The following is an 18,095-nucleotide window of genomic DNA, read 5'->3' as shown; positions in this document are numbered from 1 at the left end:
GCACGCCACACCCGGGAGCTGCCATGCTATGATGTGGGTGAACAGTAAACAAATACAGACGGAACGAGAAAGCTGCAGGGTGTGGAGGAAGTAGAGTTAGTGTCGGGAGTGGTTTTGTCTTCGAATCCAGCTCCATGAGCGTCGAGGACAAGAGGAAGTCGGCACGTTTTCCCTCCAGGAAGTAGGTGCGATTTCTCTGCAGGTGCTGACCCGTCTGTACCCTTCTAGGACAGGAGGCACAGAGGCAGGTCTGTGCACCCGTGTCCCCCTGAGGCACAGGGCCCTCCCGGAGCCATCCGTGTAATGTCTGCACACGTGTCCCTCACAGGTGGAGCACCTGCAACAAGAAGCTGCCTCCCTGAAAAAGCAGGCACAGAAGACAAAGGAGCAGTTTCTTCAACAGAAGGTGAGAACGTGGGGTTAGCTTGCTTTCTGTGAAACAAGTGCATGAAGAAAATCCTGTACGTTTAATCTCTTCACTGGAAGGAAACAATTCAAGAGGAAGGTAACAGCTAGACTCCAGCTTTTTTAAGAGACCTCACTGATTCTGAGATACACTCCTCACCCCTCCCGTTTTTGTGCTTCTGAAGTCAGGTGCATTTTCGGGGTGGGGCTGGCATCCGGATCGTGCGGACATGCCCTGCTGGGGCATCAGAGAGAGTGCGCGCTGCTTCCACAGCGGCCGGGGCTCCTGCGCAGCGTTGCTTTGAAAAGTGTCGCACCACGACCCAGCACTGAAATAAGGCTCTTCACGTTAGTGAAGCTGGTTCTGCTGTCTGAGGAGTGAGTGCAGAGCACCACCAAGGGTCTGAGGAAGGGGCAGCCGAGGACGTTGTAAGCGGTGCTGGGTTTTATCACTTGAGATGCGAGCGGAGTGCCTGTCAGAAGCCAGGCAGGGCAAGTGGAGTGGGAAGGAGTGGCCGCATTCCCCCGAGGAAGTGAAGCAGTCAGGCCCCCAGCGGCTGGCATGGCTCCCCTGTCCATTACCCAGTCCTGTTTAGGTGTGCGTCTCAGTGAGTGGTATCACGGATTTGGTGAAATATATATCTTCAGCCCCAGAAAGTTATATAGATAAGTGGTGAGCGTTTTTGTTTAAACGGCTTGACCCCTTGGAAGACCCGCCCCGCGGGCTGCAGCTTCCGGCCTGTTGGGCAGGTGATGGTGGAGGCCTACCGCCGGGACGCCACCTCCAAAGACCAGCTCATCGGCGAGCTGAAGGCCGCAAAGAGGAGGCTGGACTCGGAGGTGAAGGAGCAGCGGCAAGAGGCCGTCAGACTTCAGGGGGAGAAGAGGGCCGCGGAGGTGCAGCGCTTGCACCTGCAGAGGGAGGCGTCGCAGGCCCGTCAGCAGGTGGTGGATCTTGAAGGGCATCTCCAGTCCACGCAGAGGGAGCGCGACGAGATGGAGACGCACTTACAGGTCTGGGGACGCCTTTGACTTGTGAAGGTTCAGCCGAACGGGCCTGGGGCTGTACGGTGGGTGGGGCGGGGCCTGTGGAGCTCAGATCCAGGCGGAGGAGAGCTGTGGGGGGGGTTCCTGAGATGGTCCGAGCGGGCGTTTGAGTGGGCGCTGGAGAGAGGCAGCAGGGGGCACGGGGACGTGGGCCGGGCCGCCTGCAGCAGCTGCTTTGGGCTCCGGGCTTTAAGGGCGGTGGGGCCAGATTTGCTGTGCACGCACCAGGGCCCCCATGGCCGGTGGAGTCTGTGAGAGACAGTGGTGGCTGTGCCGCTGAGGGTGTCTGGCACGGGGCCAGGGAGAGGGAGCCCTCAGGCCGGATGCCTGCAGCTGAGGAGTGTTTCTGAGGCAGGCGGTAGACCTGGGGAGAGCTATGGCTGGGTGTCAGACTGAGGGCTGCATCTTAACGTGTGACGTGTCAGAAGTCCCACGGAGGGCCGGGCAGGGTCCAGGGAGGCAGGTAGGCTGAAGGCCGCAGCTGAGAGCCATGAGAGTGCAGGCAGGACAAGAGGGCCCGGAGGCTGTGGGGAGCCAGGGGCTGGTGGGACCCCTGCAGCTGTGGGACGCAGGGCTCGCGGCTGCGAGGGCCGAGCCGGTCCTGGGGGGACGGTGCTCATTGCACAGGGGGAGACGGGGCAGCGGGCAAGTCCAGGAGGGGGGCGTGAGGCTACCCCGAGGTGCTGGGAGAAGCTGGGGAGGGGACCGGGCGGGAGCCGTCGCCTGAGGCGTTCTCGTTGGCAGCTCTTCCCGCCTATCCCACCAGCGGCCTTGACACGGGTGGTGCAGGACCCTCGGCCTCCGTGCAATGACCGCTTATCGCGGGGTCCTTGGCCAGGGTCTTCCTCAAAGCCCGTGCCCTGCAAGGCGGCCTTGAGAGGAAGCCAGTCCCACATTTGGGCTTCAGGTGGAAGGCTTGGCACTCCTCATTTTGTCTCGTCCTCCCTTTATTTGAAGTCTTTGCAGTTCGATAAAGAGCAGATGGCTGCTCTTACGGAGGCCAACGAGGTGCTCAAGAAACAAATAGAAGAGCTGCAGCAAGAAGCCGCAAGGTACGCGGGCGCGGGGCGCGTGCTGGCGGGACGCCGGGCGGTGGCTGTGAGCCGTGCGGGCCCCCCAGCACTGTCTGTCCAGCCCTTGCCGGTCTACAACAGGTGGCCTAGGAAGTCAGAGTCCACGTTTAAAGCTGGAAAAGTGATTCCGTCGTGATCTGACGGTTACGGGTACACGTGGATGTGCTAACACATCTTTTCACAAACACTCCCCATTTGTTTTTGTTTTCATTTGACTTTTCGTGTCAAGCGCCTGTGGCAGCGCCCTTCGCACCCCCAGTGCACTGCCCAGGGTGGACACCTGTGCCCGTCCTCACCCGGCCCGCGCCAGGCCTTTCACTCCCATTGCGTGTCCCACACCGCTCTGCTCTGTCAGCCGCTGATGTACTGTGAGCCTGAGTGTTGGGTTCCTTGCTGCTGGTCAGGAAGAGCGCTGGAAGCTTCCATTTGGTAGGAGAGGAGTCTTCTCTGTCTCCACAAGGTGGTTTAAGCAGCTCCGAGAGGGGAGCAGGACAGACGAAAGCACGGTGATGGGCTCTGTAGGGGATACCCAGCGACCGCATCCTGGGGAGCTGGGTTCTGGGCAGGGCAGTGCTGGAGAGGGTGGCGCTGGGGGCACATGAGGGTGGAGCTTGGATGGAAACGCACTTGGCCTTTGCTTGGTGTGGCAAGTGGGTCGTAGGTGAGCTGAGACTTCCTTCTGTCTCTGCCACGCCCCAGGGCCATCACCGAACAGAAGCAGAAGATGAAGCAGCTGGGCTCAGACCTGAGCAGCGCACAGAAGGAGATGAAGACCAAGCACAAGGCCTACGAGAACGCCGTGGGCATCCTCAGCCGCCGCCTGCAGGAGGCCCTCGCGGCCAAGGAGGCGGCCGAGGCCGAGCTGAGCCAGCTGAGAGCCCGGGTGGCCGGTGGCGGCAGTGACCACACCCTGCACGTGGGTAACCTGCTTACTCCGCTGGTTGCGGAGAATCGGTGCAGGGGGCTGCGGGGGCATGACGTGTACAGGCACCTCCCCTCCGAAACCCTTCTAGGAGGGTCTAGAAAGGAGGTGTGTGGGCAGCGTTTCTTCAGAATACCTCGCGGTAGCAATGTGACCGGGGGCTCTGACGCTGCGTTTGACCCCTGCGAACGCGTGCGGTGCACTCGCCCTGCTGGCCCCGGCCCTCCTCATGTCTGGGGAGGAGGTTCTGTGAGCGCCATGCGTGGGGTGTGAGAGGGCTTGGGGTGAGGGTCGAGGGGTCCAGGACAGCCTTTTGGACAGGTGGCGTCTGAAATGGTCTTGCGCGACGGCGGGCATCTCAGCAGAGCGCTGCTCCTGTGTGCTGGGTCTGGGGGGCACGGGGCCAAGTAGGGGTCTGGCTGGAGGGGCTGGGAGCCGGGGTCGGGGGGTTTGGAGTGGAGCTTCCGTGTGACAGAGAGCGAGCCGAGACCTGGCCACCATCCTGTCGGGACGACCTAAGGCCAGGAGAGGCTGCGACGGTAGCTGAGGTGATGGGAGCCAAGTGCAGGAGGCGGTGGGAGGCGTCTCGGAGGCCAGCACCAAGGCGGGGCAGGTTGCTGATGGCTCTGCGACAGACGGCCCTTGAGGTGGACAACATGTGCGACGTAGTGGAGGGAAGTGCCTGTGAAACGCTCGGGTCCAGGAGGAAGAGGGACCTGCACGCGGTGAGGGCTGAGAGCCGCGGGAACTGCTCTTCCCCCCATGGCGTCCTGAGGCGAGAGAGAGCCTTTTGCTTTGGGTTATTGTTTAGGGTGGGGGACCGGCAGCAGGGTGGGCACGCGCGCGCGTGTGTGTGTGTGTGTGTGTAGGGGGTGTATGCACGTGGTGGAGGCTCTCAGGTCTCCTCTGGGCGTCACACTGTCACTCTGTCAGTCACGAGTGTCCTGGTCCCCAGATCCCTGCAGTCTGGATCTGACCACCTCCTTTTACTTTGGCTAGTGGGTATAAAATTCTGTGTTTTGTTTATCACCCACCGATTTGAGTCATTTCCCTTATGCTTAGTAATCGTATTTTTTTCTCATCTTTGTTCCTCTCTCCTCTCAGTTTAAGAATTCGTAAGTTGGAGGACACTGTAGCATAGCGTGGTCTCTTGTAAAATACATAAATTCAGTATTCCCTGTCACATGCTTACTTTTTACATTGGGAGCGGGAGAACTTACTCAACTGCAATTTCCTTTTTACTTTAAAATCTCTCACCGTTTAATTCTTTGACTTACATGGTACCAGCAGTGGGTGTCACTGCCATGCAGTCTGTCACCCCCTTGCTGCACAGCCGGTGGCAGCTGGGCAGAAGCACAGCCTGGGAGCCAAAATCCTGGTTCAGCCTGTGCTTCGGCCCTGGTGCGGTGGGGTCTCAGGCAGCTCACTCACCTTGCTGATCCTCAGTAAAACGGAGGCCGAGGAGAACCAACAAGGGCCTCCTGTGCAGCACAGGGAACTCTGCTCAATATTCTGTAACAACCTAAATGGGAAAAGAATTTGAAAACGGATAGATACAGGTATATGTAACTGAACCACTTTGCTGCACACCCGAAACTAACACAACATTGTTGATCAACTCTACTCCAGTATAAACTAAAAAGCAAAAAAAAAAAAAAAAAAAAAAATGAGGCCGATGGGGCTTCCTTGGTGGCGCAGTGGTTGAGAATCCACCTGCCAGTGCAGGGGACACGGGTTCGAGCCCTGGTCCGGGAAGATCCCACATGCCGCAGAGCAACTAACCCCGTGCGCCACAACTACTGAGCCTGCGCTCTAGAGTCCATGAGCCACAACTGCTGAGCCCACGTGCCACAACTACTGAAGCCCGCGTGCCTAGAGCCCGTGCTCCTCAACAAGGAAAGCCAACGCAATGAGAAGCCCGCTTGCCACAACTAGAGAAAGCCCGTGCGCAGCAACGAAGACCCAACTCGGCCAAAAATAAATAAATTTATTAAAAAAAAAATGAGGCCGAAATGAGGTAAATGGTAGAGCCTCCCTCATTAGGACGGCTCTGTGGAGAGACACCCGTGAGGTGCTTAGATCAGCGCCTGCCCCACAGCAGCAGCAGGAAGAGTGTGTGTGCGTGTGCATTTGTGTGTGTGTGTGTGTGTGTGTGTGTGTGAGTGCGTGTGTGTGCACACGCGTGTGGCATTGGTTACCTCTTGCCTGGTGCAGCTTAGTTGCCACAGACGGTAATTGGTAGTTCTTATCTTTCTGTGTTTTCAAAGCATTAAGTGAAAAAGTGAGTTTGTGAGTCATTACTGTGTGGCTACCCGGTAGCTGACTGCGTCCTGTAAGGGAGAGGGAAGACTGCAGAGAGCCGATCACCTTGGTTGCAGCCTTGCGCGGTCAGTCCGAGCCGGGCTACGTGCTGGGACCCGTGACCAAACCCACCTTCCGTCCCGGCCCTCAGGAGCGGGTCCAGGCCCTGGAGGCGGAGCTGCAGGCTGTGGGCCACAGCAAGAGGATGCTGGAGGGGGAGCTGCAGGAGGTCATCGCGCTGACCAGCCAGCAGCTGGAGGAGCAGCGGGAGAGGGTGCTGGAGCTGGAGGACGAGGTAGGCGGGCGCCGCGCGGCCCCACGTGCAGGGCGGTACTGCTGGCCGGGGCGCTCGGCCTCCGCCCTGCGTTTCCGGGGCCGTCGGCTGCTTGCCCGGGTCTCTGAGCACCCGCCCTGCTGGAGCCGCGCATGCACGCGCTGCAGCGGGGCCCGCTGTGCCCGCTGCCTCTCTGGTGTGGCAGACGAGACACCCGGCTCAAAGGGGCTCGACCCTTTAGAGGAACTCCACGTAACTCTCAGTCCCAGACGGTCATGGCTTCGGGTGGTGCCACACGAGCAGCGTGGTGGTGTCACCTAGGGCTCTGCACAGGGTCCCAAGGTGGCTGTCGGGAGCTGCGGGGCTGCGTGCACCGTTGACAGTTGTCTCTCGCTCTCAGTCCAGGCCCGCCTGGGCTCCGACCCTGGGTGTGCTTCTCTGCAAACCCACGGTCCCCGTGGGGAGGGCTGGGCTGTCGGCTGTGGGTCCACGAGAGAAGGCGCGTGGCCGCGGCAACCTTCCCAGCTGTGAGACGAGGGCCCTCGTGTCCGGGGCAGTGCTCGCCTGTGCGTTCTTGCTGGTGGTGTTAGCTGTTCAGTTCCTGATGTGCGAGCGCTCCACGAGCCAGAATGGGCAACTCCCTGATGTCACGGTGACTTTGGTTTGTTTCAGCTGCAAGAGTCCAGAGGCTTCAGGAGGAAGATAAAGTGCCTTGAGGAGTCGAATAAGAAGTTGGCTCTGGACTTAGAGCATGAGAGAGGGAAGCTTATGGGCCTTGGACAGTCCAGCGCGGCCCTGAGGGAACACAACGGCATCTTAGAGACAGCTTTAGCCAAGAGGGAAGCAGACCTGGTCCAGCTGAACCTGCAGGTATGGAAACTCCTTTGCAGCAGGAGACTTGCTGCAGGCGGGGCAGCCCTCCGAGGGCTTCGGCTGTGTGGTCTGCACTTGGTCATCACAGCCACCTGCAGGGTAAAGGCCAGAGAATCTGCTGGAGTCGCAGCCCCTCTGCCAGCCCTGAGGCGGGGGTGGATCCGGGGAGCCTGTGTCTCCCCGCAGCTGAGCTGTGGAGGGACTAGGCTCAGCCCATGAGGTTCCTTGTGGGTGGGTGACTCCCGGAGGGTAGAGGGGAGCTTTCCCAGCTCAAGGCAGTCATGCTGTGCGTAAGGGACTCTGACCCGAGGGCCTCCTGTGATTCAGCACCGGGGTTCAAATCCCAGCGGGGCTTTCCCTGCAGACCCCGTTGTTAGCTCCTCGTCTCTGCAGCCCCTCTGGGCGTTTCAGGGAAGTCTTCAAATGGTGTTCAACAGCCCATCCCAGCCCATGCCTTGAATTCACCAGATTTTAGAGCGCTTCCTTAGTTCCCACCACTCCTGCCCCTGGCAGCCTTGCTACGGAGGCGATTGCGTTGATAACCCTGGGTTTATATGCATCTTTTGGGTTCCTAACGAGATGCTTGAATATGATCATATGATTGATGATACTCCTGTGATCTGAGATTTCGGTTTTGCACGCGGCGTTCTCCAGAGATGGGATTCTCACTCCTTTCCTGGCTTGTACCCTTGTTGGCAACATGTCATGATGTCTTGAGCCCCCGTGACACTAGACTCCCCGGGCGCCACCACCCCCTCCATCTCCATTGGCACTGATCAGAGTGGCCCCTGCTTGTTCCCAGGGCTCTTCAGGCTTTGGAAATCTGACGTCCTTCCTTCCTTACCACTCTTGGAACGTGCTGTAGGTGCAGGCAGTTTTGCAGCGCAAAGAGGAGGAGGACCGCCAGATGAAGCAGCTCGTCCAGGCCTTGCAGGCCGCGCTACAGAAGGAAAGGGTGACGGTGCACAGCCTCAAGGAGCAGGTGTGTGTCTTCCAACCGGCTCCAGATTGCAGCCTCATAGAGCCTCTGGAATGTAATTTTTAAATGTCTGAAAACTGAGTATTAGTACCCTTGACATGAGTTCCCTTCCAGGAACTTAGCGTGTGAATACCTTTACTGACGTGTCCAAGGACAGGGTATCGTCATGGGGTTGACGACAGCGAGGCTGGAGAGGGCCCCCTCCCTGTGCTCATCAGTGAAAGAGTGTGTGCCGTCGTGCAGCTCTAAGATATGCGCACAGAGCTCCGTAGCTACGTATTTTGCTGGGGAAAGATGCCCTGCACGTAGTGTGGAGTTAAAAAGCAAACTGCAGAGTAGTATATGTTTATTTGTGTTAAAAATGCAACCCAGATAGGTGGTTCTGGAGACCCGTGGCCATGTTCTGCATTTGGAGCAGTCTTCCTGGCTCATGTGTTCACCAGTGCATCAGGTGGCTCATCCCGCAGAGGGCCCTGCCCTGGCCACCCTGCGAGCTAGAGTGGGCCTCAGGCCGTGCACTTGAAAATTTTTACTGTCATGATGCCTCGTCTGTGGTTTCTGTAAAGCTCTTTCCTTGTTAGACTGTCAGCTTCCTGGGACGAGGTCTGCGGCTTGCTTACCCTCATGTCCCCAGTGCCTGCACAGAGCAGATGCTCAGAACATGTTTGTCATTGGCGCATTCATGCGTGTGTAGGTGCATGTGACCTGGGCTTTGCCACATTCTTTAAAAATTTCTCCACGAAAGTACACTAGAGATAGAAGGAGATAGTTCTTTATTTCCTGGGTGAGACAGTAAGACATTCTTTTAAAGTAGGACTAGTTTTAAGATACGTTAAGAATATTTTAACGTGAACAATTATTGGCTTGTTCTTGACCCACGGTTGCCTCGCCTGCAGCTGACATTTTATCCTTGCGTGGAGTTGCTGCACGTCTTGTGGTTCCGAACTGAGTCAGCAACACTCCCTACTTTTCTATCCCCACCTTCCTATCTTTTGCTCTGTACTCAGGTATCACTTAATAGTTTTATTCTCACCTTAAAGACGTAACTAGGAGATTTTTAACTAAAGGTGCTGGAGGGATAATGTATATTTCACTTTGATTTCTTTTTTTAAGGGCAGTAATTGTAAATGATGCTTATTTATTCCTCTGAGTGCGTTTGGTCTGATTGTCTTGATTGTAAAAATAGTACACGTAGTAAAAATTTTTAGTGTGCACGGAGATTAAAGTACAGATCATCTTGAATCTCTACCTGTGACAACCACGGCTGAGGTCTTCTATTGGAGTTTTTTTTCCATTCATGTATGAGTTCTTTCTATATTCATCTGTAATATACTATAAATATTTTTACTAAACTTCTTTGAAATGAAGTGCTTGCTAGTGCAATTAGACAAGAAAACTAAACTGTTGGAAAGGAAAATGGAAAATTTCGTTACATTCTGAGAATTTGCTTGTTTTCTCAGAAACCTTGAGATAAACTGTCGTTAACTATGCAGAAAGCTAGTTGCGTCCTAATGGATGACGAGCAATAGCTTTCTTACAGTTATTAGATGGTATGTGATGGAGAGGCGGTTCCTCCCAGATATGTGAATTGTGAATGCGTGCAGTGAGAAACATGCAGGTATACTTGAGGAAGACTGTAGCCACTGCTCAGGCCAAGGAAGCTGGGCGCGTTTGTTCGCTCAGCAGGTGCTGCTGCCACGTCGCATGCTTGAGGGCCACGCGTGTGTTCAGTACGTTCAGCCTTGACGGGGACCTTGGAAGGCTTTGGAAGGAAGGCCTGCAAGAGCAGCTAGGATGCAAGGGGTTGGCCGGCGGCCTCCACGAACCCGGGCACGTCCTGTGAGGCTGCGCCTCTGTCCTCGATGACGCCGTGTTCTTCTTCCCAGGTTGCTGCCGCCCAGGGGGAAGCGGGCCACAACCGCCGCCATTTTAAGGCCGCCACCTTAGAGCTGAGCGAGGTGAAGAAGGAGCTGCAGGCCAAGGAGCGGGAGGTGCAGAGGCTGCAGGCGGAGGCAGATGGGCTCCAGTGAGTGCGAGAGGGCGGGGCCGGGCGCCACCACCCCCTCCATCTCCAGTTAGTGCCTTCAGCGCACCAGGGCCCCGGTGTCCTGGCAGATCGCTGAGTACTCTGCAGGCAGATCTGAGAAGGAGAGAGAGATCCGATTGCTGTCTCAGGATGCCGCAGCTTCCGTCTGAAGCTTTGGCCTTGATGCCGTGTGCTCCCACTCTGTGCCCTGCTGGTTCTTCTCTGAGAAGAGATCTTGAGCCCTCTTCTCAGAGAAGACCCAGCGCAGACAAAAATAAATTAAAAAAAATAAACAATGAATAAATTTATTAAAAAAAGGCACACAGCTCTCCCACTCGGAGGCTAACGCCCCCGCCCCTTCGCTGAGGGTCCCCGCCGTCACACGTGGTCTTCGAGGCGCCTCCCCAGCTCCCCTCGGGCTTCCCTTCGTTGCGGTGCGCAGCTCCCGTTGGAGTGGCCTTGGCTCGCACCCGTGCAGGCATGTGTTGGGCACTGCACGTGCATCGGCCCCTGCCACCATAATCCGTGAGCTGGGCTCACAAAGCGTCCCTCCCCGGGGGTTGTGAGGATGCGTTGAGCTAGTGCATTGCAGAGCTCCTAGAACAGTCCCTGCCCAGGGTGAGCAGTATGGGAGTTTTTGTCATGATGCGTGTCCACCCAGGACATGTAACGTTCAACTAACAACATTTTTGAGTGGGAAGGTAATTGGAAGAACGCTGTAATTTCACTCTTCCTTGTTTTTTATGCTAGGATTCAGGAGGGGAAACATTCCCAGGAAATAGCACAGTTCCAGGCAGAGCTGGCAGAGGCCCGGACCCAGCTCCAGCTCCTGCAGAAGCAGCTGGATGAGCAGCTGAGCAAAGAGCCTGTAGGAAACCAAGAGGTGACCCGCCGGGGCGGCTTTACATCTCCAGTTAACAGGACTGACAGAGCTAGACTCTGCTGGTTGACACTTTCACTTCATTCTCTGCCTTCTTGGAAAGGGATATTTATTTTTTCTAAGTATGATATTAAATGATACACAGAGATATAGTTAGAGCAATGTTATAATGCAAGAAAGCCATTTTAAAATTCTTTTGGTTGTGTGACTTTTTCCCTTCTCTAGATGGAAAATCTCAAATGGGAGGTGGATCAGAAAGAGAGAGAAATCCAGTCCTTGAAGCAGCAGCTGGACGTGACTGAGCGGCAGAGTAAACAGGAGTTGGATGGGATACAGCAGTCAATGCAGGTACGCGGTGTGTACAGGGCGTGTACGGGGTGTGTATGGAGCGTGTACGAGCCCCTGGCAGCACTGCAGCAGCTCCTCCCTGGACTGTGCCAGGCAGCGTGCTAGGTGCGCAGCTGCAGTTCTCAATGGCTTGAATGCTCCCACCAAACCGTTCTGCAGACATTATCCCATTTCAGAGAGAAGCCCAGGTCAGGCAGCTGAGGGACGCTGAGCAGAGACCAGAGCCCCAGGGCCCCACCCTGGGCTGAGCTGTGCGGTGTGTCCCAGAAACGGGATCTCATTAAGTCCAAAAAATGAGACGGTTCCATTCGCCAATCTGTGATAAGCTTCTCTATGAAGAAATCTAGGCACAGTCTTGACTGCTCGAGGAAAGGGTCGGGAATGTGACTCTGACTGGGATTCCTGCTTGTAGGTGGACAGCTTGAGATAACCAGAACTGACTTGTATTCTGTCTTAGGAACAGTTAGGCTTATTCTAGTAGCTGATCTTGGAGTTTAAACAAGGGTTGGGTTCACTGTCAGATGTGGACATGGGAATGTTACCGGCCCCTCGGTAGAGGCTCTGAAGTGTGGATGGGAACGTTGAGGACAGGACTGTAACCAGATTCTCCGCAGTGTAGACCCTTGGAGAGGAGTGGCAGGGGGAGGGGAGCGACTCATGAAGGCTGAGAGGTCCAGCCCCTTGGAATTGTGATGTACGAACTAAGATTTGTGCAGTGTGTTTAAGACCTTTCAGGTTTTTTTTTAAACTAATGGGAGTTATACATTTACCACTTTTTTAAAAAAAGTTATTTATTTTTGGCTGCATTGGGTCTTTGTTGCTGTGCGCGGGCTTTCTCTAGTTGTGGCGAGGTGGGGCTACTCTTTTTTTTTTTTTTTTTTTTTCTTTTTTGCGGTACACGGGCCTCTCACTGTTGTGGCCTCTCCCGTTGCGGAGCACAGGCTCCGGACGCACAGGCTCAGCGGCCATGGCTCACGGGCGCAGCCGCTCCGCGGCATGTGGGATCTTCCCGGACCAGGGCACGAACCCGTGTCCCCTGCATCGGCAGGCGGACTCTCAACCACTGCGCCACCAGGGAAGCCCGGGGCTACTCTTCATTGCGGTGCGCGGGCTTCTCACTGTGGTGGGTTGCAGAACACAGGCTCTAGACTCGCGGGCTTCAGTAGTTGTGGCTCGCAGGCTCAGTAGTTGTGGCGCACGGGCTTAGTTGCTCTGCAGCATGTGGGATCTTCCTGGACCAGGGCTCGAACCACGTGTCCCCTGCATTGGCAGGCAGATTCTTAACCACTGCGCCACCAGGGAAGCCCAAGACCTTTCAGTTTTAAAAATCTATGACTTTTTTACTTTCTTTAGAATATTAAATCTGAGCTGGAGATGGTACGGGAAGATCTGTCCCTGACCCAGAAAGATAAATTCATGCTTCAAGCTAAAGTGTCGGAACTGAAGAGCAACATGAAGACACTGCTCCAGCAAAACCAGCAGCTCAAGCTGGACCTGCGGCGGGGAGCAGCCAAGACGGTACTGGGCCACCGGGCGGCTGGTGGGGCTCCGGGGATGTGCTGGCGGGAGGCTGGCAGGCTTTCCAGTCGGTCAGCCAGTCACAGAGTTACATTAACCAACACTGAGTGACGGTTGTGTGAAGATAGATGACGATGGGATGTTCTCCTTGGACCACAGGCCAAATCTTTTTAATTTAGAGCTTTTTCCAACAGAGTGTTTTCCTCTTTCTATGAATTTAGATGCCATTTTATTGTACTATGCTTTATAAAGCAAATGAGGGCATGGTTTGCTTGTGTTAACAAGAGCCCCTGGGCCTCTAGGCGAGACCAGCTGGGACACAACAGCTGCCAGAACAGGCTCAGGGGCCCGGGGAGCCCGAAGCAGCCGTCATGAGCTCTGTTCAGGTTATCTGTTTACCCACCGTCTGTTTTTCTGCCAGTCTGTGTAAATATTTTGCAGGTGCAAAGAAGTCGCTTAGATTCAGAGGTTTATTTAGCACGGTTTGTTTATCTGTGGAAAAAGTTTGAAGTCCTAGGAAGGGGAGTCTTATGACTTGGAAAATTGACTTAATTTCTTAGGGAAACTCAGAGGCAAGGCCATGGTCTCTCTGGAAAGTTCCCACCGTGAGCTCTCATTAGGGGGCTCTCGGCAGCTCCGGCCTCCTGAGGAGCCAGGATTGTAGTGTTGCTTCATGCCTTAGGAAGAAGGTTTTCTATTCAGCCAACATTTCTTGAACCCCCGTGGCTGCCAGCTCTGCCGATGTAGAACGAGTGGAAAGTGCTTCCCCAGAGGCCCAAGGGGAGCTGGGGAGGCACCTCGAAGACCACGTGTGATGGCGGAGACCCTCGGGGAAGGGGCAGGGGCGTCAGCCTCCGAGTGGGAGAGCTAACTGTGTGTCTTTTTTCTTTTTTAATAAATTTATTCATTTTTTATTTTATTTATTTATTTTGGCCATGTTGGGTCTTCGTTGCTGCGCGGGCTTTCTCTAGTTTCCGGTGAGCGGGGGCTACTCTTCGTTGCAGCGCGCGGGCTTCTTATTGCGGTGGTTTCTCTTGTTGCGGAGCACGGGCTCTAGTGTGCTGGCTTCAGTAGTTGTGGCACGCGGGCTCAGTAGTTGTGGCTCGCAGACTCTAGAGTGCAGGCTCAATAGTTGTGGCGTGCAGGCTCAGTAGATGTGGCTCATGGGCTTCAGTAGTTGTGGTACATGGGCTCGGTAGTTGTGGCTTGCGGGCTCTAGAGCGCAGGCTCAGTAGTTGTGGTGCACAGGCTTAGTTGCTCCGCGGCATGTGGGATCTTCCCGGACCAGGGCTCGAACCCGTGTCCCCTGCATTGGCAGGCGGATTCTTAACCACTGTGCCACCGGGGAAGCACCTAACCGTGTGCTTTTAAAAACAGAGAAAGGAGCCGAAGGGAGAAGCCAGCTCTTCCAGCCCCGTGACGCCGGTGAAGATCCCTGACTGCCCCGTGCCAGCCTCGCTTTTGGAGGAGCTGCTGCGGCCCCCGCCTGCCGTGAGCAAGGAGCCCCTCAAGAACCTCAACAGCTGCCTGCAGCAACTCAAGTATGACTCTGCTCTGGGTTCCGTCTCGTAGTCTTTACAAATAAGCTGCAGGTCTCAGTTGGAAGAATCTTCCCTGTTGCCAGCACCGCACCGTGGTGCGCTCGCTTGGCGAGCGGCTCTGTAGTGTCTCTTGGCGGTGGGCTGGTCCCGTGCCTCTCCCTCCATCTCCAAGGTGGGAGCTGCCCGGGGCTACATGACCCTGCACACCGGGCAGTGGGAGGCCCGTGTCTGGGGCAAGGGCAGGTGTGGCTCTGGCCCTGTGAGCGGATGCCCTGCAGGACAGACCCTCGGCTCTGTGTTTCCCACGTTCTCCCCAATCGGCCTGTCGGCCTCTGTGTGGTGCACAGGAAAATGGCCAGAGTCTCTTCCGTGCTGTTCCAGGAGAGAGGCTCGACGGGCCCCCGAGGGTGTGCGTGAGCGACCTGCCGTCAGGGCCGGGTCCGAGGTGGCCAGCTGTCTCTGGGGGGGACAGCGCCCCCGGCTGTCGTCTGACCGCGCACCTCCCCTGTCTCCCCAGGCAGGAGATGGACAGCCTGCAGCGCCAGATGGAGGCTCATGCAGTCACTGTGCACCAGTCGTTGTCCTCGTGGACGCAGGGGGACCCCGCCAGCCCCTCCCGCCTGGGCGATCACGCCAACCCCAAAGGAGACACGGAGCAACACGGGCAGAGCGGGGCCACGAGAGAGCACTTTGGAGCGGTGACCGCCGAGCATCCCCACCCCGAGTGTTTGTAGCTGACTGCAGGAATGCTCTCTCCTCCGTGTTATTTATTTGACTGTGTGCTCTATTGTCTTTCTAAGAGATGGAAGTTAAGTTTTGCATTGGCCGTTACAAGGAGTAAAATAACAAAGCGAGAGTCGAGAATTGATGACAGTCATTAGCAGGTCGCAGCCAGCTTTTCCCACGAAGTGACCAAATCTTAAAAACCTAATCTAGGGCTCAGCGAGACATTTTGCATGTGTCTGAAGGGTTATCTGCGGAAGGAGGCATCTTAGGCCTGACCGTAGACGCTGCTCTCGGACGGCCGCTGGCGGAGGCGTTGCGTGGCTGCGTCCGGCTTCTCACTTTCCTGTCTGATTCAGAAAGAGCTTTCCTCCCTGCAGGAGTGAGACCTCGTTTGCACCTTTGGTTTTTATTTTATTTTGTGTTGTTTTCAATAGCCATCTCTCCGTGGAACGTATATATAAATACCGGAAATCATCATCTAATCTTTAAAAAGTATATGCTCGTATTATTTAAGAATGACCCGAATTGTCTTTTTATTGATTGCCTTTTGAAAATCTGCAGTTAGGAAGTAACGTATGTGTAGGATTTAGGAATGTCAGAAAATTATGTTTTAAGAAATGTAATCATTTTATTTACCTTCTAAAGCCAAATATTCTTAGGCAGAAGTTCTTTGTTATTTTAGTTTCACTTAATTTTGAGGGTCTTTCCTTGCCATGAGTGCACAATGCCCACCTGTTTGACCCCTGGCCCTGCATGGCCTCGCTCACCTTGGCCAACCCCCGGGCAGGCCTGATGGCCACCAGGACGCCCACATAGACACCATGGTCAGCACACGCTGACCTGATGCATGAGGCATGGGGAGAGGCCTCAAGAGGTGGGGGGGGGGGAGCAAGGAGGAGGGGCAGGGCCAGGGCTTCCGCGGGCTCCAGACCAGGGAGCACTTTGCCCTGTGTGGCAACGTCCACCAGCGCCTGTGTGGTCGTCAAGAGATATTCTGGCCTCTGTGTGGTGACAGCCTTCAGAAGGGGGAGAAGGCCCTTGACCCTCTCATCTGGAAAGCAGCGAAAGGGGCAGGTCAGCATGAGAGGGTCTCCCGAGGTTTACCTGAAATCAGACACCCCAAGTGTGCGAGGTCCCGCCTAGAGTGACTGTGAGACTCGAGGTTTGTAAGCTTGCCCCTAGTTTGCTAAGATGATCTAAAATAATGTTTATTGTTCCAAGTTAGAGAAGAGAGAGAGAACGGGTCTGTGTGGCCCCCTGTGCAGGTCAGCTGGTCTGAAGATGAAGTGTGCGGTGTTACTGATCAGGCCAGACATGCTCGTATCACCGCATCACCTGGGTCTCTCTTGTGGAGAAGACAGCGTGGTGTTTTTAACCTGCTTGTGTTCTCTCACAATATGCTGTTAGGTGGTTACTTGATAATATTAAAGTAACATTAATCACAAAGATGTTTAGTGTTTAAAAAAATTCCCCAGCAAGTATTGGAACGTCTAAAATATGTATATCATTTGTACAGGGTTAATCTTGGAAATTATACTTGAAAACTTTATTCTGCTCTTCATTTTAAGTTGGAAATCGTTTTTGACAAAATTGTTTTTGTACCATTGGAAAAGAAAAATGGTAATTTATGTTCTTATTTATTTTGGCTGCGATATCTTTTGTTTTAATTTTAGAGCCGCTTTCTCTCTCCTTGCTGAGGTCTTCCAGAAAATCACAGTGTATCTTCTTTAGGAAAGGATAAAGGAATCCTGAGTATATCCATCAAGAGAAAGCAATCTCTGTTCCCCACCCCTTTTTCCTTTGTCGAGTCACCTCTGTGTGTGTACGTGCGTGCGCGCGTGTGTGCGTGTGCATGTGTACGTGCGCGTGTACGTGCGCGCGCGCGAGCGCGCGCGCCTGTAGCAGCAGTGCCTCGTCTGGGCTCCTGCTGTCATCCTGCGCCAGCCTCATCCTCTAGTTCCGTGCGCGCCCGGCCTGCCTCTGGCCTGAGCGCTCAGGCTGCCCCCCTCCCATGTCCTGTGTGTGCCCCTCGTGCTGTCACGTCTGGCCTGTAGTTCCCGACCAGGGGCCCTTGTGTCCGGGCTTCCTTAACAAATCACCCTGAAGGGGGACGTTGGACTGAATCGCCTGCTCTTCGTTTGCTGCGGGTTTTTTCTCTGAGGGGCTTTACTGGCGCTCCTGTCTCCCAGAGCTTGATTCTTTAGGGAGCAGCATTGGAAATATTCTTCCACTGTGGGCAGAAGTGGGAATTAGGAACTTCCTCATGGAAAACAGCAGTCCACTCTGGAGCACGTGTAGAAACACGTTTGCTGTTGCGCTGTATTTTTGTATGTTGTTCATCCTCGTGTCCTCACTGGAGAGCATGTCAGCTTGGACACTTCGTGATGTTATGACTTGATTTTCTTATGCTCCTAAAATAACTTACTGTGAGTGGTGGTTGTTGATTTTTCCACGGTACACGTCAGATAGATGCCACGGATCTTTTAGACTTACATGCCTTTGTTCTACTATTTGGAAGCTGTAACAGGCAGTGTCTTTGATGAGATGTGAAACTGGCTCACACTCTGGCCTGGGGTCCAGGTGCCAGGGTGGGCCCCGAGGAAGACAGCCTGTGGAATGCTGCATTAGGAAAATTCTCATTCAACTGCTCCTCGGTTTAAAGACTTTTCTTGGTATAGGGATACTGCAAAAGCCATGGGCCTGCAAGGGCACCGTGACATATATTCCTGCTTTTCTGAGTATTTTTTTAACGAAAATTAAATGTCGCGTGTAAAGATTGCCAGTAGTGAAAGGGACCAGCGGATCTGAAAGAGAACTGTCCTCGAGCATCCCCAAGGGCCGTGATGTGCACAGGGCGGGGCTTGTGAGAGTCTTCTCAGAGCCTCACTCAAGTTCACTCACTCCCCGCAGGGCGCCTCTCAGTGTATGGTGGTCTCAGGTTACAATAGGATCCTTGACAGGAATGCTTCAGAGGATCTAGAAAACTCGGTGGTTTTAAGTTATTCATGTTTAATAAAAATTTCCTCGTTAAAAGGGAGTCCTCAGGTTGGGGCTATTCAGGGGAAAAGTGTCACCATGCACAATGAATTGTAACTTAAAAAGCATGTTGATTTTTTTATAAATTTAAGTGTGCTTGGGAATTCCTTGAATTTTGTGCAATAAACTATTTTTTGTTAAAGATT

At 54.6% G+C, this 18,095-nt stretch overlaps 1 protein-coding gene across 2 annotated transcripts in view; it reads left to right on the top strand.

The window, feature by feature from the left end:
* GOLGA3 (golgin A3) overlaps positions 1 to 18,095 on the top strand; it is a 44,800-nt gene extending 26,705 nt beyond the window's left edge. For both annotated transcript variants that reach the window (XM_060170389.1, XM_060170388.1), the window contains exons 12-24: positions 329 to 406; positions 1,156 to 1,419; positions 2,410 to 2,504; positions 3,225 to 3,441; positions 5,900 to 6,043; positions 6,695 to 6,892; positions 7,761 to 7,877; positions 9,761 to 9,900; positions 10,651 to 10,783; positions 11,006 to 11,128; positions 12,482 to 12,646; positions 14,024 to 14,187; positions 14,705 to 18,095. In XM_060170389.1, the coding sequence (XP_060026372.1) occupies positions 329 to 406; positions 1,156 to 1,419; positions 2,410 to 2,504; positions 3,225 to 3,441; positions 5,900 to 6,043; positions 6,695 to 6,892; positions 7,761 to 7,877; positions 9,761 to 9,900; positions 10,651 to 10,783; positions 11,006 to 11,128; positions 12,482 to 12,646; positions 14,024 to 14,187; positions 14,705 to 14,921 (2,055 nt within the window). In that variant the 3' untranslated portion in view covers positions 14,922 to 18,095. The remainder of the gene's footprint in view (positions 1 to 328; positions 407 to 1,155; positions 1,420 to 2,409; positions 2,505 to 3,224; positions 3,442 to 5,899; positions 6,044 to 6,694; positions 6,893 to 7,760; positions 7,878 to 9,760; positions 9,901 to 10,650; positions 10,784 to 11,005; positions 11,129 to 12,481; positions 12,647 to 14,023; positions 14,188 to 14,704) is intronic.

Source organism: Lagenorhynchus albirostris, chromosome 14 (genome assembly GCF_949774975.1).
Source record: "Lagenorhynchus albirostris chromosome 14, mLagAlb1.1, whole genome shotgun sequence".
Classification (NCBI taxonomy): domain Eukaryota; kingdom Metazoa; phylum Chordata; class Mammalia; order Artiodactyla; family Delphinidae; genus Lagenorhynchus; species Lagenorhynchus albirostris.
Note: the sequence above shows the minus strand (reverse complement) of the source record. Positions and strands in the feature narration are given on the sequence as shown.